This window comes from Vombatus ursinus, unplaced genomic scaffold, assembly GCF_900497805.2.
Source record: "Vombatus ursinus unplaced genomic scaffold, bare-nosed wombat genome assembly UNPS02014789.1, whole genome shotgun sequence".
Classification (NCBI taxonomy): domain Eukaryota; kingdom Metazoa; phylum Chordata; class Mammalia; order Diprotodontia; family Vombatidae; genus Vombatus; species Vombatus ursinus.
Window position 1 is genome coordinate 21,481,899 of NW_020954567.1, and position 20,575 is coordinate 21,502,473.

At 40.7% G+C, this 20,575-nt stretch overlaps 1 protein-coding gene across 3 annotated transcripts in view; it reads left to right on the forward strand.

Annotated features, from left to right (window-relative positions):
- CACNA1E (calcium voltage-gated channel subunit alpha1 E) overlaps positions 1–20,575 on the forward strand; it is a 393,237-nt gene that overhangs the window by 300,904 nt on the left and 71,758 nt on the right. For 2 of the 3 annotated variants that reach the window (XM_027868457.1, XM_027868458.1), the window contains exons 19-25: positions 2,902–2,958; positions 4,303–4,935; positions 9,263–9,573; positions 11,748–11,907; positions 12,496–12,625; positions 17,523–17,582; positions 19,021–19,127. In XM_027868457.1, the coding sequence (XP_027724258.1) occupies positions 2,902–2,958; positions 4,303–4,935; positions 9,263–9,573; positions 11,748–11,907; positions 12,496–12,625; positions 17,523–17,582; positions 19,021–19,127 (1,458 nt within the window). The remainder of the gene's footprint in view (positions 1–2,901; positions 2,959–4,302; positions 4,936–9,262; positions 9,574–11,747; positions 11,908–12,495; positions 12,626–17,522; positions 17,583–19,020; positions 19,128–20,575) is intronic. The other variant, XM_027868459.1, reaches the window with a different exon arrangement.

The window sequence follows — 20,575 nt, forward strand, 5'->3', positions numbered from 1 at the left end:
GAGAGAGAGAGAGAGAGAGAGAGAGAGAGAGAGAGAGAGAGAGAGATTAGCCCTAGAGTGCAGGAGACAAGAACTGGGACTCTTCCCAGAATAGGATTTTTTTTGGACAGAGTTAAGAAACTTACTTTAGCCATTCAGACTGATAGTCCTAAGGGCCTGGTCTCAGGTCAACATAACCACCATGTTTTTACCCAATCTACCTGTCCATCCTCCCATATAAATGAGAAGCATTGAGCTAGTGAACAAAGGCAAGACTAATTATTTGGAATTTACTTCATTAAAAGAATGTGCCAAACAGAAGTTTGGGGTTGTTTTCTTGTCTTGAGGCTCTCCCAGACGTAAGGACAGCTCATAACTTTGTTCCACAGATTAAAAGGGAAGGAAGAGAACTTTCCCATCACTCCAATTTTCCCTTCTGGAGTCTTCTTTTTATGCTTTGGGAAAGAACTTTTCCTAATCTTGGTCTAAGGAGGCCCGAGTTTGAAGAATGTAGTCAGACAAAGCTGCCAGATAAGAATGATTGAATGACATTACCATTTGGTAGGCCCCATTAAAAGCACAGAGGAAAGATGACAACAAATGAGTATGAGCTGGACAGAGTTTGTTTTAGCGAATAGATGATAAGGATGAAGGCTTTGATGAGACTAAATGCAGAAGTCCTACCAGGGGTGGGGAACCTGCAGTCTCAAGGCCACAAGTGACTCTGTAGGTCCTCAAGTGTGGCCCTTTGACTGAATCCAAACTTCACAGAACAAATTCCCTTTATCTGTTCTGTAAAACTCGTACTCAGTCAAAGGGCTGCACTTGAGGACCTAGAGGGCCACATGTGGCCTTCAGACTGCAGGTTCCCCACCCCTGTCCTAGACCTTTGACTGTGATGTATGTGCTATGTGTATCAATGGCCGTTCCTTACATAAATTAAAACAATCTATCTATCAGCTCTTTAGTTGTGCACCTTAATGGGATTGTGTGCACCTTAATGTCCAGTTAGGAACAGAGCAGTTGGAGAAACTCTGGATTATTCAAGAAATTTGGTTTCTCTTGATTTTGCATCTACCTTTCTATGTTCCTTTGGGATTATAGGATCACAGAACCACGTGGTACAGTGGGAAGAGTGTTGGCTCTGTCTTCAGACAACCTGTGATCATATCTCAGCTCTGCTATTTGCTATCTCTGTGACTTTAAGCAAATTCTGTAAACTCTCTGGGCCTCAGTCCTCTCATGTGTAAAAAGGAGATGATAACAACTCTCCTGACTTCTTCATAGGGTTGTTGTGCGGTTTATACAAGGGTTATGCATTAATAGAATTACCACATTAAAAGTTTGGAGAATATACGGGTGCATCTTGACAGTTCGATGAAAAAGGAATGTGAGGACTCTTGATGTGAATGTGTGTGAGAATAGATGAATTTGTAAATGGAGGAGTATGTGAAATATACATGTGTTTGTATTTGACTCCAAGGTTATATGTGCTCCTTGCCTGGTCATTCTCTCTGAGTGAGTGTGAATCTGCTTACATGTTTCTATATTCTTACACACATATCTTTGTGTGCCTGGGCATTAGGATTTCTGAAAATTTGCAAATAGATGGATGGACTAGTGCTTTTCTCAGTGGATATGCATGCTGGCTGATTAAAGTTATGCTTTCATTTCTGTGTGACAAATATTACATCTTTTTTTCTAGCCATACATTGTTACTGCCTTGTTTACTTGGGAGGGGGTACTCATTCACTTTGATGTATAAACATGTTCATATTAATTAGTGTACAAATTATAAATGCATGTTGTTTATAGATAAATTAGAATTCGAGTTCTCAGCTCTGTAGAAACCTATACTTCACACTCCCAGGGTCTTTTCCAAAGTCCATTCATCATATTTCTTCAAACCATATCCTCTCCTACCCCAGACTTTTTGCATTTTTTTTTTGCATTCTTGAAGGGGAGGATGAAGCATGATATTTTTTCAAAACATTCTTCACTGTTGGGTGACAGGGCTCCCAGGAAGGGAACAGCATCCACAAACCTCCCACTATGTGCAACCATCATACTTTGGAGCCTAGTACTTGCCTACAACAAACTCACTGTAATGGCCCATGCTCCTTTGTTGGAGAAAGATGATAATGTGCTGTCCTTCTTCTAGGAGTATGATGCTACTGGCCCATCAGTAGGATATGCTCTCTGAATTGTTATTATTTTCCATTTGTGACATAATGGGTTATGCTGACCAGGGTAAGGAGTGGTTATGCAACCATGCCTGACTCTTTGAAAGGTTAACTGACCCAGAAGGGAATCAACCCCATTCCATTGACTCCACTAGCCTGCCAAGCTAATAAAGCCATTTGGGGTCCATTTGGAATAGAGCCCTTGTCTCTTTACCTCCAGTATTCATATGTCATGCGCATGGCTATACCTGAGGTGTTCATCTGAGTGCTTTGAGAGATTGCAACAGGGTATGATTTGGGAATGACATGTCTATGGGCCCATAGGTGTATGAATGTGCCTTGTTACGCCAGATATGATTGTGAGTATGTTTAAGAAGTTTATAAGGTATCCAAAATAAGTTTCTATGTATATACATTTGGGGGAAGATAATACTGCCAGTATGGCATGACTTTTCAGCATCTGAGTTCATATTTGGTATAGAATGTTAAAAGCTTTTTGCCTGTGCATGTATAGTATAAAGACAGGAGCCATGTATTTGCAGATAGTTCTAGGATCCAAAGTTTACCCTTTGAGGAATTGGGGAGTTGGGTGAATTGGGTGACTCCTAAGGGCCCAAAGCAAGCATATAAAGTATGTGTGTACATGAGGTGGGGTCTGCCCCCCTCTTTGGAAATATGTTGGTCTCTGTGGGGGTTTTAAAGCCAGGATGAACTGAACCTGTCCATTTTTCTTTCCCAGAAGAGACAGAAGGAGGAGACACCACATGTCGATGTGGGAGCCACGCAGCAGCCACCTGTATGTGTGTACATGTTTGTGTGTTGTGAGTGGTTATGTGTGGTCACAGGAACAGTGTCATCGTTGTCCTTGCTATGGACAAAATGGTACAACGGGTGTGTGCATATCAGTGGGAATGTGTTCTGTGTACAGGTGTTTTATGTATGCATCACTGCATATATACCTTTCAGTGTGTGGGTATGTCTGTGTGCATTTAAGGCATATAGGCTCTTGTGTTGTTCTCCATTCTTTTTGGCTTATGACTGAGCATATGTTGGTACATACATGTAGGTGGGTCTGCCTCCTTAGGATATGCATTTGTGTGTGCTATATATGTGGGTGTGAGTATAGATGTGTGTGAGTGTGTTTGATCATCACAGTTTGTATGAGTGGGTCCATATGCTGTTTCTGTGCATGTGGATCCGGGTGGACGTGGCCACGTGTGAGCCAATTCTCATGTGCTCTTCTGTATGTGTTCATGTATGTGTGCTCTTTTGACCATCTAAGTGCCTATAGAAGCCCCCTTTGTTGAAATGCCCAGTTGTAGTTCATTTAAGAACAGTAGGCACTGATACATCATACCAGGGTAGCACCCAAAGATTCAGGTGACTCTCCTTTGGCGTTGGGTGGCGCTGCTAGCCAGTTCTGCTCATTTTGGTGGAGAGGGATGCATAACTATAACTATATAATGATATAATGCCCCACTGTACTCCAATTCTGACTTCCTTACTTGTGGCTAACATTGTACTTTTCAGATTTTATTGCCAGGTGGCACAACATACCTGGTGGCATTAGTAAGTGGGAAGTAGCACCCTAGTTAGGCGCCAGGGTGGAAGGGAAGGAGAGATGACTGTTGGCCAGAACTGAGGACTGGATTGGGGTGTGACTGAGATACATGAAGAAGAGGGGTAAAATATTCAAGTGGATGAGAGGAAAGACAGAAGGGAGTGACAATGAGATAAGGCAAGGTAGATGATGTACGGGAGGAATTCCTATTTCCAGAGGAATATGGCACTCAACCCTGAAGCTGGTGGTTCTCCTCTACCACCCACTAAAGCTTCCCAATCTCCCTCCTTTGTGACTGCAAAGTAGACATCATGCTGAAAAAATATCCCTGGCACATGAGTTTGGAAGCATTCCACATTTATTCCCATGCACATGCAGTGTTTTTAACTGCTGCATGGGCTTCTGTCTTAATGTGCTTCACGTTTACAGGTCCTGGGCTCTCTCACGTTTGTCCGTCACCATGCACCCCACCCTGTACCTGCCCTTTGAGGGCTGCCTCAGGGCCCCATGCTTGCTGTCTTCTCTGGCTTATGTCCTTTAAGCTCTAATCCATCCCTTTGACTTGTTTCCCTTTATCAGGAGGGAGAGGAGGAGACGTCACCATATGTCTGTGTGGGAACAGCGCACCAGTCAGCTGAGGAGACACATGCAGATGTCCAGCCAGGAAGGCATCAACAAGGACGAGCCCCCTCCCATGAATCCCCTCAACCCCCTCAATCCTCTCAGCCCTCTCAATCCCCTCAATGCGCATCCTAGTCTCTACAGGAGGCCCAAGCCTTTAGAGGGGCTGGGACTGGAGAAGTTTGAAGAGGAGCATGGAAACCGTGGAGACTTTCATAAGGGGGAAGGACTACAACACTCGGAAGACCAGAAGAGTCCTGTGTCTAGGCCTAAGAGGGAGCAGCCATGGCTCTCTAAGTCATGCCATGGAAACTGTGACCCAGCGGAGCAGGAAACAGGAGCTGGAGAGGCAGTGGTGGGCTTTGAGGAGCGGGCGCGACACCGGCAGAGTCAGCGCCGAAGCCGACACCGGCGAGTCCGGACTGAGATGAAGGAGCAGGCCACGAGCGCTGAAAGCAGGTCCGGGAGCCAGGAGAGAGGCCTAGAAGATGGAACAGCAGCTGACGGGGAGAAGAGCAGGGGCTCTAAGGGGAGTCAGGAGGGGAAGGAGGTTTCTATTCATGGAGAAGAGAGAAGCAAAGACTTAAAGAGGTAAGTTGAAATAATGCTCTGAATGGGGCTGGCGTTGACTGAACAAGATGGCCTTGTTTTCATCTTAGCTCCGTTCCTGACTTACTATGTGACACTGGGCAGTCAGTAAACCCATCTGTGACTTAAATTCGCCGCTCACAAAATGAAGATAAAATACCTTTCTCCTTCCTTCCTACTTCCTCAAATTGTTGCGACAGTAAAATGAGATAATGGTAGGGAGAGCATTTTGAAAATAACTGCCATACTTTCTTAGTCCTGTTTCCCAATGCCTGCCATCCCTCATACGATGAATGTAAAAAGACATAAATATCTGCCTGTAGCATACACACTGCAAGTTTACCCTATACCCAGATACAATCAATCAATGAATCAATCACACTGCAAGTTTACCCTATACCCAGACACAATCAATCAATGAATCAATCACACTGCAAGTTTACCCTATACCCAGATACAATCAATCAATGAATCAATCAACAAATTTGTTTAGATGTGCTATCAGGGGTGGGGATCCTGTAGGTCCTCATATTCAGCCCTTTCACTGAATCCAATCTGAACTTGGATTCCAACAAAGGACTGCACTTGAGGACCTAGAGGGCCACAAGTGGCCTCAAGGCCACAGGTTCCCCACCCCTGTGCTAGGTGCTGGAGATTCAAATACAAAAAACTACAACCAAACTCAAAACAAAAAAAATCCCAGTCTTTAAGGGCCTTACATTGTATTGGAGGAAACAACATGTAAACACATAAATAAATATAATGCCTACAAGGTAAATACCAAGTGATCTGAAAGGCCCCTTAATAGCTGATGAGCTCACTGAGGGAGAGGATATAGAAAGAGAAGAGAAGAAGGCCCAAGACAGAGCCTTGTGGTACTCCTGCAATGAGGGATTGAGACACGGATGAAAAGCAAAGGCAACCGAGAAGGAATAGGTAGAGGGTAGAAGGGGTAGCCAGTGTTAACTTCAGAGAGGTCAACAGAGATGAGAGCTAAGAAAAAGTTACATTTAGCAATTAAAAGAAGACCAGTAATTTTTGGAGAGAAGAGCTTCAGTTGACTGACAAGGTCATAAGCTAGATTTCAAGGATATGGGAAATGAGTGGAAGTGGAGGCAGATTTTTCTAAGAGTTCGGCTATGAAAGGAAGGAGAGATATAGGATGGACAATAGTTTTAGGGTAGATTAGGGCCAGGTTAGTTTTTTTTTTTTTTTAAAGATGTGGGAGACATGGCAATGTTTAGAGGCAGCATGTAAGGAACCAATAAATAAGGAAAGACTGAAGATTAGACTGGAAGATGTATAAAGGGTCAATCTTCTGGAGGATGTGAGAAAGAATGAGATAAAAGACAAATGTGGAGGGATTGGCCTTATTGATGAGAAAGGTTACCTCTTTATCAGAAACTGGAGTAAGACAGGAGAGGATGGGAGATGATGTGAAGTCGTTTTGAGATGCCAAGTAAGGGAGAAGAGGGAAATCATGGCAAATATCTTCTATTTTCTTAGTAAAGTGTTAGGTGAGGTCATCTGCTGAGAAAGGAAAAGGAGGTGTGGGAGGCTTGAGGAGAGAAGGGAATTGTTTGAACATCCTCTGTGGGTAGTGTGATAGTCATTTAGGGAATAGTAAAAAGATTGCCATGAAGAAATGTAGGTCAGTTGAGGTTAGATAACACAGATTTGTAGTGGACCCTGCCAACAAGATTGTGTAACTTCCTTCTGTACTATGCCAAAACACCTGCATAGGAGGAGGGCAGTGGTGGGAGTAACTCCTGCTCGGGGTTTGTCAAGGAGTGACGAGGACAGTGGGGAAAGAAATGTAAGAGCAGAGGACAATATAAAGCTGAAATGGTTAACTAGAGAGCCAAGATTTGGAAGAGAAGAAAGTGTATCCAGAGCAGGAGAGATAGCCTGGAAGAGCACCGAGATTGGAGAGATGAGTGGTCAACTGTGAGGAAGCAAAATACCTTTAGGAAGGGTGAGGCACTGGGACTGATGGGATGATAGAAGATTATGGTGAGAGAGAGGAGTGTCAGGGTTCTTTATGGTGGAAGTGGAAAACTTCCATGGTGTGATAATAAGATCAAGAGTGTGATCATTTCTGTGTGTGATTGAGGTAAAGTGAAGGAGAAGGTAATGAGAGGTAGAGTTTGATTAACTGAGAAGTCAAAGTGGGGGAACAACTGTATGTATATTGAAGTCACTTTCTACAGTGGTAGGTGTTGGGTTGGAAAAGAAGGCTGTGAGCTGAGTACTCAATTCCCTGATTCCTCAACGAAATCAAATGAAAAAAGAATCTTGAAGAAGAAAGACCGAAAATGCTACATTTTACTTCGAGTCCACATCCTGCCTTTTTGGGTTGGATTTGAAGTCAGTAACACCTGAGTTCAAATCCTATTTCATATGCCTAGTAGCTATGTGATCCCAGGCAAGTCACTTAACAGCTATCTGCCTCAGTTTCTTCATCTATGAAATGGAGATAGTAATAGCCCCTACTTCTCAGAGTTGTTGTGAGGATAGAATGAGAGACTATTTGTAAAGCACTTTGCAAATCCTAAAATGCTATACAAAATAATATAACTATTATTATCACTGAAAGTATTTTATAGGGGGGAAGTACAAGGCACCAAAGTAAAATGTTATCAGACCCAGGAAGAAAATCCTAATTCAGAATTCTTACTTCGAATTCCATGCTGCCTTTGTGCTCAGGGCCTTGTAATATCAGTACCATTTTTGTTGTTGTTGTTGAGGGGAATTTAAAATAGATTTTTATTGATATTTTTATCAGTACCACTTACATGCACATTGTATGTATGATCAGATTTTGCCTTATGAATATTATTCTCATTTAACAGATGAGGAAAATTAGATTCAGAGAGTTAAAGGACTTGTCCAAAATCACATGGCTAGGAAGGGGAGGAGGGTAGGAACTTAGCTCATGATATTTTGCTCCAAATGCAGTACCCAAATCTCCTATGGTATCCCCAGAGCAGAGGTGGGGAGCCCATTGCTAAGTAGTACAGAGGACAGAACTAAGAAATAATCATTCACCATTCCAAGGCCCCAGCCTCATGAGTGGCTGCAGTAATCTTTGTGTGGAAAATCAGGAAATGAGGATCACCATCTAACCAAAAACTTGTAGCTCTTACCTGTCTTTTCAAATGTTGTTTTCCCTCACAGTCTATAATTCTCTTCCTTTTTTCTATCTATATTTGCTTTCTACTCAAATGCCAGCTTCTTCTACTTCCTCCTCCCTGACTCCAGACTCAAAGTCTCATGAATCTATTGATAAGAGATTTAAAAGAATATGTCATGTAATTTTAGAATGAATTAAGAGAGATGTAAATACTCAAACAACTCTATGATCTCATCATTGTGGATCTTTGTTCTTCCACCTTCCATCTGTGTGACCTTTTACAAGTCACATAATTTTGTTAAACCCCACTTTCTTCATCTGTTAAATAAGGGGGTTGGACAGATGAAGTTCAACCTGCCTCTAAATCTTTGATTTTGTAGACCTGAATTCTATCCAGTAATAGAAATCATCACCCAGACATGCTTGCCTAACCTCAAAAAGGGAAATGGGCTGGTTCCATGATGAAAAAGAAAGATGGCAGGTGGACAAGTCTGTATGCTCCATTAGGATCCTTATCATGTCCAGAGATAAAAAGGAAGAGAGGCAGAGTACCCAGGAAAAAGCATGCGATGGTCCTACTGGACAGACTACATCTACAGTATTGGGTTCCATTCAGGGGACCACCTTTTAAGAATGATACTAACAAACTGGAATATATCTTTAGAATAGAGATCTCAATGTTGAGAGGATTGGAGGCCATATATGGTATATAAGAATTGGCTAAAGAAACTGAGAATGTCCTGCCTAGAGAAGAGAATGATTGTGATGGGTCACTTTGATAGATGTTTGTGTTAGATGTTAAGTGATGATAGATGTTGAGTGTTTGAAGTATGGTCTTTTAGAAGATGGATTAAATTTATTGGGCTTGACCTCAGAAAGTAGAATCAGGAGTAGTGGGTGGAAGTAGCAGAGAATGAGATGCATAAGGACGAATGTCCTAACAACTAAAGCTGAAGGGAACCAGAATGGCATTCCTTGAGGCTAGTGAATAACCAATTGTCTGAGATGTTGTAGTGGGGATTGCTGTTCAGACACAGGTTGAACTGGATGATCCATGAGGTCCCTGCCAAATTTGAGAGTCTGTGATTCTTCTGCCAATGGCCCAAACCCAAAAAAGAGTTTCCATTCCTATTTTAACCCCCATATCACCATACCTTTTCCTCCTTTTCACTTTTTATCCCCCCTTTTTCTTCTCAGAACAAACAGCCTTATGGTTCCTAGAGGCTGTGGGCTGTCATCACTTGCTGATGAAATAAGGACCCCCCTGGTCCTCTCTCAGCCGGAGCTAGAAACAGGAAAGGACAACAGCCTGACAGAGCAGGAGCAGGAGGGTACCAGTGAACAAGCTCTGCTGGAAGATGTGCAGCTGGACGTGGGCCGGGCCATCAGTCGCAGTGAGCCTGACCTTTCCTCCATAACTGCCAACATGGAAAAGGGCACAGAGAGCACCAGCGTCGCCGTTACCATCCCTGACATGGGCACGTTGGTGGACTCCGCTGTGGTGCACAGTGAGGACATTCTCCTACCCTGTTGATTCATTTACTGTTACAGGCCTTTCACTATGTGATCTGTTTGCTCTTTTCTCCCCATCATCTAAGCCCTGGGGGAGTAGGAAGGTGAACAATGTACAGCTAGAGTTCATCTAGTTCAACCTCCATACTTAAACTATCAGAAAACAAAAGCATAGAGGTAGTAAAGGTTGAGTCAGTCCTCAAACCTAGATTTCCATCAGTTTGGTTCTTTTTGTTTGCTATGCCATGTTCAGAACCAAATGTGGTAGAAGGAGCACTGGAATGGAGTTCAAAAGATCTGGGAGTCCCGACGCTACCACCAATGTCCGACTTTGGGCAGCTCCTTAAACCTTTCTGTGCCTTAACTTCTTCATCTATAAAATTAAAGGTAGGGGTAAAGAGATTTCTAAGGATCTTTCCTTAGACATCATATAGAGTACAGAAACTCTGTTTCTATAATTAGATTTAAATAGCCATCCCTGGAAACTTCATAGAGTCCTGACATAGTTGTGCAACCTCTTATTCACTCTTCCAAATTCTCCAGGTCAGGAGACAGATATTACCAATACAGCGCAGAAAAAGAAAATGCAGAAATAAAATACTCCCACCCAGAGAATCGACACTCTAAATCCCCATAATTACTAGACAATTTCCAGAGTGTCTTTTTTCTTTCCTTATTTCCTTCATTACTTTGTTCTTTTCCACACCAGATCTTCTTTCACTGCCATTATCTCTCCTTTACTGTCATCTTTTTTCCTTCAGGCTCCTATTGTCCTTTCTGTTATTCCAGCTTCTTATGCGTGGTGTAGTGGAAAGAGGCTTGTATTTGGAATCAGAAGACATTGAACCAAATTCCATTCTGATAATTGCTACTTGAATAATCTTGGGCAAGTCACTTCACCTCAAAAGGCCTCAGTTTCTTCACCTGTAAAATTAGGAGTTTGGACCAGATGGCCTCAAAGGTTCCTTTTTGTTCTAAATGAATGATCCTATGCATCTGTAGACTCCTCCAAGAAATTTTTGAAAAGTGAAATCTCCCTTTCCTCACAAATGTCGTAATCATCTCACAGAATTTCTGATCTAGTGTCTTCTATTTTCATCCAACTAAAAAGTTAGAAGAATGCTTGACCTTATCTCCCAGGAGAGAAATTTTAAATCCTCTTTTTAGATTTTGGAATATGGAATTTAGATTTGGAATTTAAATTTCGGATATTAAATCCTGGAATCTAACTCTAATGCTATCCTGAATAGATAAGGATGGAGGCACAAGAGTGTGGAAGACTATGGATTGGGACATAAGTGAGACTTTCTGATGACTCTACAATCACAGGAATTTAGAGTTGGAATGGACCTAAGAAATTATTTTGTTCAACCCTCTCATTTTATAGATGAAGAAACCTAGGTCCCAAGACATTATATAACTTGCCTAAGAGTACAAATCTAGTTAGCCACTTGTCTGGAAATCCAACCCAGATCTCCTGATTTCTGGTCCAGTGCTGATTCTACTATGTTATAGGGCTTAAAGATGTTAGAACTTAACTCTTAATACCATGGGGGGAAGGAGATTAGGAATAAAAGTAGGTCAGGGTATATTGGGCCATATAATTATAAAACCCTTTTGATAACTTGTCACTTAACACCTTATTTGACAGAATCCAATAGTTTCTCATATAGTATCATAGCGTTGTCTATAATATAGCTTCATAGAATCCTGACATAGTCATGCAATCTCTTATTCACTCTTCCGAATTCTCCAGGTTAGGAGGAATACAATACAACACAATACAATACAATATAGTATAGTATAATGTGATATAACATGATATAATATAATATTGTAGTATTGTCTATAATGTAACTCTGGGTGATCAGACACCTATCCCATTTCTGATAGCGTTGATCTCTTGTTGGCCATTTTGATTAGCAAGCTACTTGTTTCTAACAGTTTTCCATGTGGTGCAGAAGGGTATAGATGATAGGTGACAGATTAAGGGGGAGACAGAGTAAGTTCTCTAGTATTTGCCTCAGCTCGATTCTTGTTCAGTGGCTTAGAGAGGTTAGTTGTTTCCCTCATGTAAATCTGCCCAAATGCCTCGGAACCTGCCCAATGCTCTAGTACTGTTTTCGTAGGTAGCATAGTTTGCAAATGACCCGGTTTGTTTCTCTTGCAGTTAGCAACAAGACAGATGGAGAAGCCAGCCCCTTAAAGGAGGCAGAGATTAAAGAGGATGGAGAAGAAATTGAGAAGAAGAGAAAGAAGGAAAAGAGCTCAAGCACAGGCAAAGCAATGGTGCCCCATAGCTCCATGTTCATCTTCAGCACCACTAACCCGTGAGACATCCTGCTTTGCTTTCCTTCCTTAAGTGTGCTCAGGAACAGCTACATGCAAATAGGGTAGGGAGGGAAAAATTGAGAGGAGGGAAAGACACGGGCTTTTCTAGACTTTTCAAGTAAGAGTGTGGCCCTCTGTCTGTAGCCTTCTGAGATATGAGAAAATGGTATGTTGTCTGTTAGTTGACTTGTAGAATTAAACGATTTATAGACTATGAACCAATCTAAGTAGTGCTTAGAGGCAAGAAAGAATGAGGAATGCATTGAAGGCTGGATATCAAGAATAAGTGGGAGTCAGCACATCTAGATGCTCTGAGTTTATTCTCACTGGCTTCAGATGTCTAAGAAGGCTCAGACATGCTTATATAGAATTTATGTCTTGAATTACATACCGTAGCCTCTAACCAATCTGATTGTCTTCTCCCGCTGGGGCATTAAATCAAAGGTGGTGCCTGGGAAATTAAATTGTATCCCCTTGTGCTTTATGTTGGCAAAAGTCCAGTCCAATGAAGGGGCCTAGAGTCTGGGGAGCCAAGGGGGAGGGCTACAAAGAGGTGCCAGCTCATTGGTGATTTGGCTGTCCCACAGGATTCGAAGGGCATGCCACTACATTGTGAATCTACGCTACTTTGAGATGTGCATCCTTTTGGTTATTGCAGCCAGCAGCATCGCCTTGGCTGCTGAGGATCCTGTCCTGACCAACTCAGAACGGAACAAAGTGGGTGAATGGGACTGCTCACCAACCCTTTCCCTGATTGGGGCTTCCATCCTTGATCTTCACTCCTTTCTCCTATCCTCTCCCCCTTTTCTCTCCTCCTAACCCCATACACCTTTCCAGAATCCCTGGGGGACATATAAAGGAAAAAGACTCTACAATTTAGAAGATTAATCAGTGGGAATAAAGTTTTGAGGATTGCTTATATCCCTGGCTTTTGTCATACCTATTAATCATAGCAAGGTGTGGAGAATGTTAGGGCTTGTAGATCCTCATGATCATGCTGGTATTATTTTCTTTTTGTGATTAGGCTGCCAAACAGAGCTTTCAGGTGTTTGGAGGAAGCAAGTGACCATCAGTGGGGCAAAACATGAGTCCAGCACAGTATCTGGAGATAGAAAAGAATAAGTTAGGGGTTAAGAATGATATAGATCCCAGGGGCTTTAGTTAGACAGGAATGGAGGAGATAATGAAGGTGAGTCATATTGCACTGAAAAAGTTAATTTCTTGGAGAATGAAATGTTCTTTTAAAAAGAAATGTACTTAAGTTTGAAAATGATTAAAAAAAAGGCTATTAAAAAAAAAAAACCAGAGGAGACTTGTAGCCAAAGAGGAGAAAGGGAAGAAGGAGTATCATTGAATATTTGAAGCTAAAAGACAGGTATATCTACTCTAAGAAGAAAGTAGCTGCTCATTCTCAATGAATGTTGATGTAGGTATACGGGGTCTGTCAAGGGAGAACCATCCAGTATGGGTCAAAGTAAGAAGAAACAAATAGTGGTGGTTGGTTACTCTCTGCAGAGAGGTACAAACATGTATTTATGTTGATAAGATAACAATGGTAGAAAGATCTACTGTCTTCCCAGGGAATGTATCCCAACTATGACAGACAACTAACTGTCCAGCATTTATCAGACTGGATGACTACTACCCCCTTGCAGTGATTCATGGGGGCACACATATTGTGGCAAGAAGAAATTGAGAAAGCATTACTAAATATTACCAAGTGCTGAGCAAGAAACTGAAGACCTCAGGGGCAAAGGCAATGCTTCAGCCACTGCTTCTGATCTAAATCAAGACCTTCAGAAGGCAAATTTTAAAAGTGAAGGACTATTTAAAAAGATGGTACCTGAGAACAGAATTTGAATTTTTTGACCACAGAGTAAAATATAAGAGTGATAAGCTTCAGCTAAGGACAGATTGTATCTTGCTAAGGCTGGTAGGAATATATTTGCCTGGAGTGTATCAGATTTAATCAAAAAGACTTGAAAAAAGAAGGAAAAATTTCTAAAAATACACACCAAACTAAACATAACAAAGAGTAGTTATAATATAGGAAGAAAATAGTACCAGAGGCAACCGGAAACTCACAGGACAGAAAATTCAAAAAAGTAACCAACAACAAAAGCTGGATGTCTATACATAAATACACAAAGTATGAGTATCAAGCAAGATGAACTATGTAGATTCTAATGTAAGGGGACAGGCTGAGATGAGATCTATGACTAGACTATAGCTATGGAAAAACATAATCTATTTAAAAGGGAACAGAGAATGGAACTCAATAACTTGGTGTTTGATAACCCAGAAAATACAAACTGCTTGGGAAAGAAATCCATAGTTGACAGAAACTGCTGGGATAACTGGGAAGCATTCTGGCAGAAATTAGGCTTAGACCAACTGTTTATATCATAGATCACATTTCAAAATGGACATGTGACCTGAATATTAAAGATCATACATTTTAAAAAATTAAAAGAGAAACAGCTCATATTCCTTTCATAACTATGGGTAGTTATGTTCTTACCCAGACAAGATATAAAGGGAATTACCAAAGATAATATAGATACTTTTGATTACATAAAACTGAAAAGCTTCTACACAAACAAAATAAATGCATCGAGGTTAAGAAGAATTTGAATGAAATTGCAAACTATTAATAACCATAGAAAAGGATGTTTTAAATCATTAATACTAAAAGAAATGAAAATCAAAACCTTTTTCCATATTATAGGTTTCATTATATGCAGAAAATTGACATTATATAAAATTATACAAAGAAAATTGGTAATGATGACAAAAGATGGGAATAGTCAATGTTGGAGGCATTGTGCAAAGATAGGCTCACTAGTACATTGTTGGTTGAACTGTGAATCAGTACAACCATTTTGGAAAGCAATTTGCAATTATGCAAATAAAGTGACTAAAATGTCCATACCCTTTGACTCAGGGATTCCTCTGTTAGGTGTATACCCTAAAGAGGTCATTGATAAGGAGAAAGATCCTATATACACAAAAATTGTTATAGTAGCATTTTTGACTTCCTTAATGATAATTTCATCCTTCAAAAAGTTGAAGTACTCAAGGGAAATTTCTGAATCTGATTTTCATCAACATGGAGGAACTGGTTGCTTGGGATACAAATAATCCTTGGGAAGAAGTGACCTTTGAAGTTGAGAATGACTGACAAAGAAGGAAAGGAAACCTGGCCATAGTCTCATATACATCCTAGGTATTGGAAGAACAGATTTTGAAGGCTTTAGAGAAATGAAAGGTAGAAATTCTATGCTGAATGATAGCTCAAAAGGAGATGGAGAACTCTTAGAGATGGCATTCTGAAGATAAACAATTCCATGAGGAGGAGAAGGGGAAGTGGTCTAAAGAGATTGACCAACTTTGCTTTTGAATTCTTTGAGTAACTTAGCTTTGGAAAAGATATGTACAAAAGATGGACAGATAATAAAGGTAATCTTCGTGATGACATAATATGTAACAATAGTGTCAGAAATGTCATGCTCAGAATGTGCTGAACCTGGTAATGAAAGCCAAAAACAACAAAGAGGAGTTTTGTTTTGAGTTATATACCATCTAGTTGTCTTCAATAAGTTCAGGTCACTAGGCCCAAAGGAACAACAGGGGTGCTACACAAAGGCACTAAAAGAATGACTAGGTGTGACTGAAAAATCAATGACAATAATCTGTGAAAGATTATAAGAACATCAGAATTACTGGAGCTGTGGAGCAGATCACACGTTATTCCAATTTTAGGATGGTGTTTGCAAACTGTAGAATACTGGACTTGACTTGGATTCCTGGAAAAATTCTGGAACAAAGGTTCTTAACCTAAGCTCCATGAATACACACACGCACACACATACACACACACACACACACACATATGAAATTACTCCAATGTATTTGGTTTTCTTTTAGCCCTGTGCATTTTATTTTATTTTATTTCTTTTTACACATTTAAACATTATTCGGAGGAGTTCATTGTCCTCACCAGATTGCCAAAGAGGTCTATAATAAGAACAAAATGTAGGAAAAATATAGGGAAAAAGTCAAGAATCTTTCTTCTAGAATATATTATTAAAGAAATGGTTAACGAACATCTAGAAAAGGAAATGATCACACATAACCAGTATGACATCATCAAGAATCAATTCTGCCAACCAAATCCCATTTCTTTTAATAAGTGGATTATTAGGTGGATAAAAGGGATACTATAAATATAGTTTATCCAGATTTGAGCAATGCTTTTGATAAAGTATCTTTGTTACTCTGACGTGAGATGAACTAGAAAACAGCATGGTTAGGTTGAACTAATTTCCTGGTTTTACCTAAAAAAAGTTAATAATGACCCAGTATCAACATGGCAGATCTCCAATGGAGTGTTCTTGTAATCTATGCTTGGACCTGTGCTGTCTAATTTTTTTTATTAATGACTCAGATAAAGAGATAGATAGTATGCTTACAGATTTGCAGATGACATAAATCCAGGAGAGATAGCTAACCCATTGCAGTCAGGATCTAAAAAAATCTTGACAGGCTAGAACATTGCACCAGCTCTAATAAGACTGTATTTGGTAGAGGTAAATGTGAAGTCTTTCAATTGGGTTCAAAAAGTCAGCTCCACAAATACAAAGTGGGAGAGGTATATAGATCAGTAATAGTTCATCTGGAAAAGATGTGTGAGTTTTAGTAGGCTCAATCCCAATATAAATCAACAGTGTGATATGGAAGCCAAAATAGGGAAGACAATCAATCTTAAGCTGCAATAAAAGAAGCATCATGTCCAGGATTAGGGAGGGTATAGCTGTAATGTTCTCTGCCATGGTCAGACTACATTTAGGGTATTGCATTCATCTCTGGATACTGCTTCCAGAGGAGGGCAACCAGGATGGCAAAGGGTCTCGAGGTCATGAAAGATGAAGATCAGCTGAAGGCGCTAGAAATGGTTTCGCTTGAAGAAGAGAAGACAGGGAGAGGTGTGATATATGACAGTTGTATTTAAGTATTTGAAGGGCTATAGTATTTGAAGTATACAAAGGGTTTTATATGAAGTTTCTAAAGTATTGAGAGCTGTATGTATTTAAAGAAAGACTCGTTCTACTTGACTTCAGAAGGCAGAACTAGGAACAAATGTTTAAGTTTCAAGGAGGCAATTTAAGCTTAATGAAAGGGAAATGTTTTAGCAATTAGAGCTATCTATAAATGGAAGAGGCTGACTTGGGAGGTATAATGGATTTTCTCTCCTTGGAGGCCTTCAAGCAAATGCTGATGATCAGTTCTCAGGTATTTTGCAGGGAACATTGCTGAAGAGTTATGGATTGGATTAAACAGTTTCTGAAGTTACCTCCAACTCTAAGTTTCAGGATGAGGAGAAGGAATAATAATAGCTGAGGATAAGACTTAAGTTTTCATGGCCCCAGGAAAGATGATACCATTTTATTTTGATCTCTTTCTGTAAGACAATAGTTTTGACCCATTGTTCCATAGTACAAGAGTTTGAAGGTGCCTCGGAGTATACATGGGAACAGTAGCTATAGGTGAGCCGTTTTATGCTAGTGATCAAACCTCATCTCTGCCCCTAAATTTTTACTGGTTTGTTTTGCAGGTCCTGAGGTATTTTGACTATGTTTTCACTGGCGTGTTCACTTTCGAGATGGTCATAAAGGTGAGACTCTTGAAAGAAGAGGAAGCTTCCTAGTTGTTGGATACTGGTGGGTGGATAAAGTGGAAAGTCAAGTTCTGGGTTTGAGCTTAGACCCCATGTTTGTTCTTCTAATTCTGAGCCTGCCTCAATTGTGTTGGCCATTGAAGGAGCTGACATAGTGACCCTCATAATCACTTCTCTAGCATCAGTCTGTTCATTTTATATATAAGAAACCACGGAATTCCAGAGAACCTTCTTGACGTAGGAGTGGACTAATTTTGCTCATTCATCTTTGCCAAGAAAATAGAAGAAAGGGACTAAGGGAACTACTTAAGAGGAAATGAAGGACAATAAAAAAATTTATTTTCTTATAGGTAATTAAAAATAGTAGAGATATACACCTGTGTGAGATGATGTAAGTACAATGTTCATAGTCAAGAAGACAACATAGGCACAGTACCTTTTTTCTGCCTTGGCAATGTCTGTGTCATATACCAAGTTATCTTTGACCCAAGTACAAGCTCCCTCTCTCAGGGAAAGGTAGAAAAATGAATGTCTGAAAAGGTTCTAGGCAGTCATTTGGAGGGTTCTCAATAGTTATGTCATGGGCAGGTCTCAGTTTGCCTCCAGTAGCTCATACTTTACCTGTATTCCAGGTAGAGCCAAATCTGAAAGTTGTAAGGCATGCAACTTCTTTTGGCAGGATCTATGCATAGAACTTAAATGGATATACCATCTTTTCTAGGTTACTGGTGCCAGCACATAAAGTCTTAGGTTACTGGTAGCAGAAAGGAGCCTTTGGGATCTAGTCCAAAGAGGAATAGCAAAATGGACAAAACCTACTCTACTCAAAGCTTTATCCAGCTGCAACTATCAATGTATCCATCAACAAACATTTTATTAAGTACCTACTATGTGCCAGGCAATGTGTTAAGCACTGGGGATACAAAAAGAAGCAAAAGGCAGCAAAGGACAACTATCCTTGTTTCCCCTAGTCATTCATCCATAATCCCTAAGGGGTGGGGAAAGTAGGGACTTTTTAATAGCTACATATATTTCTTTACCTCCAACTTGTTCCCCAGTTACTTAATATCTAGGCTGCTGCCTATCTGGGTTTTTCCAAGTATGGGAATCAATAGCTCTCAGGACATTAGTAAGTGGAGGAACGAGGTAGGTTTTCTTGGCAGTCAGTGATTCTGGTTATGTTTCCTCACTAGGCCAACCTGGACCTAAGGTTATAACCCCTCCCCATACTGTTATTTGAAAGGACACCTTTTTCCTTGTCTATGGTATATTCACAGACCTCCTGCTAGCCACTGAAATAAGGCCAGTGGAGACCCTGGGGGTATTGAGGACATGACTTAATAGCCCAAGGCTCAGAACAAGTATCAGCCTTCTCCCTCTTCATTTCAGGGGCAGCTTGAATTTATTCAATGAATTTCACAATTTTCTTTTGCAGATGATAGACCAGGGCCTGATCCTGCAGGATGGATCTTATTTCCGAGACCTCTGGAATATCCTAGACTTTGTGGTGGTAGTCGGGGCCCTGGTGGCCTTTGCATTGGCGTAAGTGGCTTTCTCCTTTTTTCGGGTCTGTTCCCTGCCTTCATCTGTAAAATGGGGATAATAATACTTGTACTACTTACCTGACAGAGTTGATATAAAGAGAACACTTTAGAAGCTTAAATTACTAAGGGGGAACATGAATTCTGTGGTTGAACTTTTACTCAAGCTAAGAAATAGCTCTGACCTCAGGACAGCCCCCATATTAGGAGGAATTGATGACTTCAGTAGTTTAATTGTTGAATAATTCATTAGGCTGGAAGTTGCTTTGGCTCATTTGCATAGTTTGGGAGCATACTATTTGGGATTCTTCTGGTGGCAGGCTGAGGTGGCAGCTTTAGGTGCAACCCAGATCTTGCCTACACTGTTATTTGGAGGATGATTCTCAGAACCAGGAAATAAAGAACCTGTCTCTGCCCATTGGTGTTTATTGTCCATGGTCAGTTTCAGACAGTTTGTGTACCTCTGTTGTATACCATTCACTAATACTGTTCACCTCCCCAAGGTCCACATTACTAAATAACCTACCCACATTTCAGTTCTCAACTCACTCTTTCCCCAAAACACCACCTCACAGTTTACTAGTCAAAGAGAAAAGCCATTTTGTCACTATTTTAGGAGTTTTTAGGCAAAGGGGCCCAAGAATCATGTTTCTAAATGGAGTCTAGGATAAGAAGAAAAACATAATAATGACATTGTGGTTCAGTGAAAAAAGCACTGGGCCTAACATCCAAAGACACGGGTTTGAGGCCAGGCGCTGCTGCTTAGGACCTGTATGACCAAGTCATTCCATTCTTGGAGACCACAAATTCCTGATTCGTAAAAGGCAGGTAAACTAGCTGACCCCTGAGACCCTTCCAGCCTTAGATCCCTTTCCTGATCAATCAATAAGTATTTATTAAGCACTTAACATGATCAACTACAATGCTACAAATTGGGTATACAAAGAAAGGCAAAAACTCTCTACTTTCAAAGAGCTCATAGTCTAATGGAGGTGACAACATGTAAAAAAATAATCACGTATCAGATATGAACAGAGTAGACAGAAAATAGTCTTAGAAGGGAAAGCTCTAGCAGACAGGGAGCTGGGGAGACTGAGAATGGCTTCCTGCAGAAGGTGACATCTGAGCTTCTTGAAAAAAGTCAGAGATTCTAAGAGACCACAGTGAGGAGGGAGAGTATTCCTGGCATGGGGGGAGCCAGTGTAAGGCCAACGTGGGAGGTGGCATAGCAGGTAGACCAGGGCATCTGGATTGTGGAATTGCATGGAGGGGAGCAAAGTTTATGATTCCCAGCAAGGTAGGAAGGGGCTGGGTTTGGAAGAGCTTTAAATGCCAAACAATGGATGGATAAATGATAATGAACGATCAAGCATTTATTAAGAGTATATCCCCTACTAGGTGCTATGATAAGTGCTAGAGATACAAATGCAAGAAAGCAAGACAGTCAGT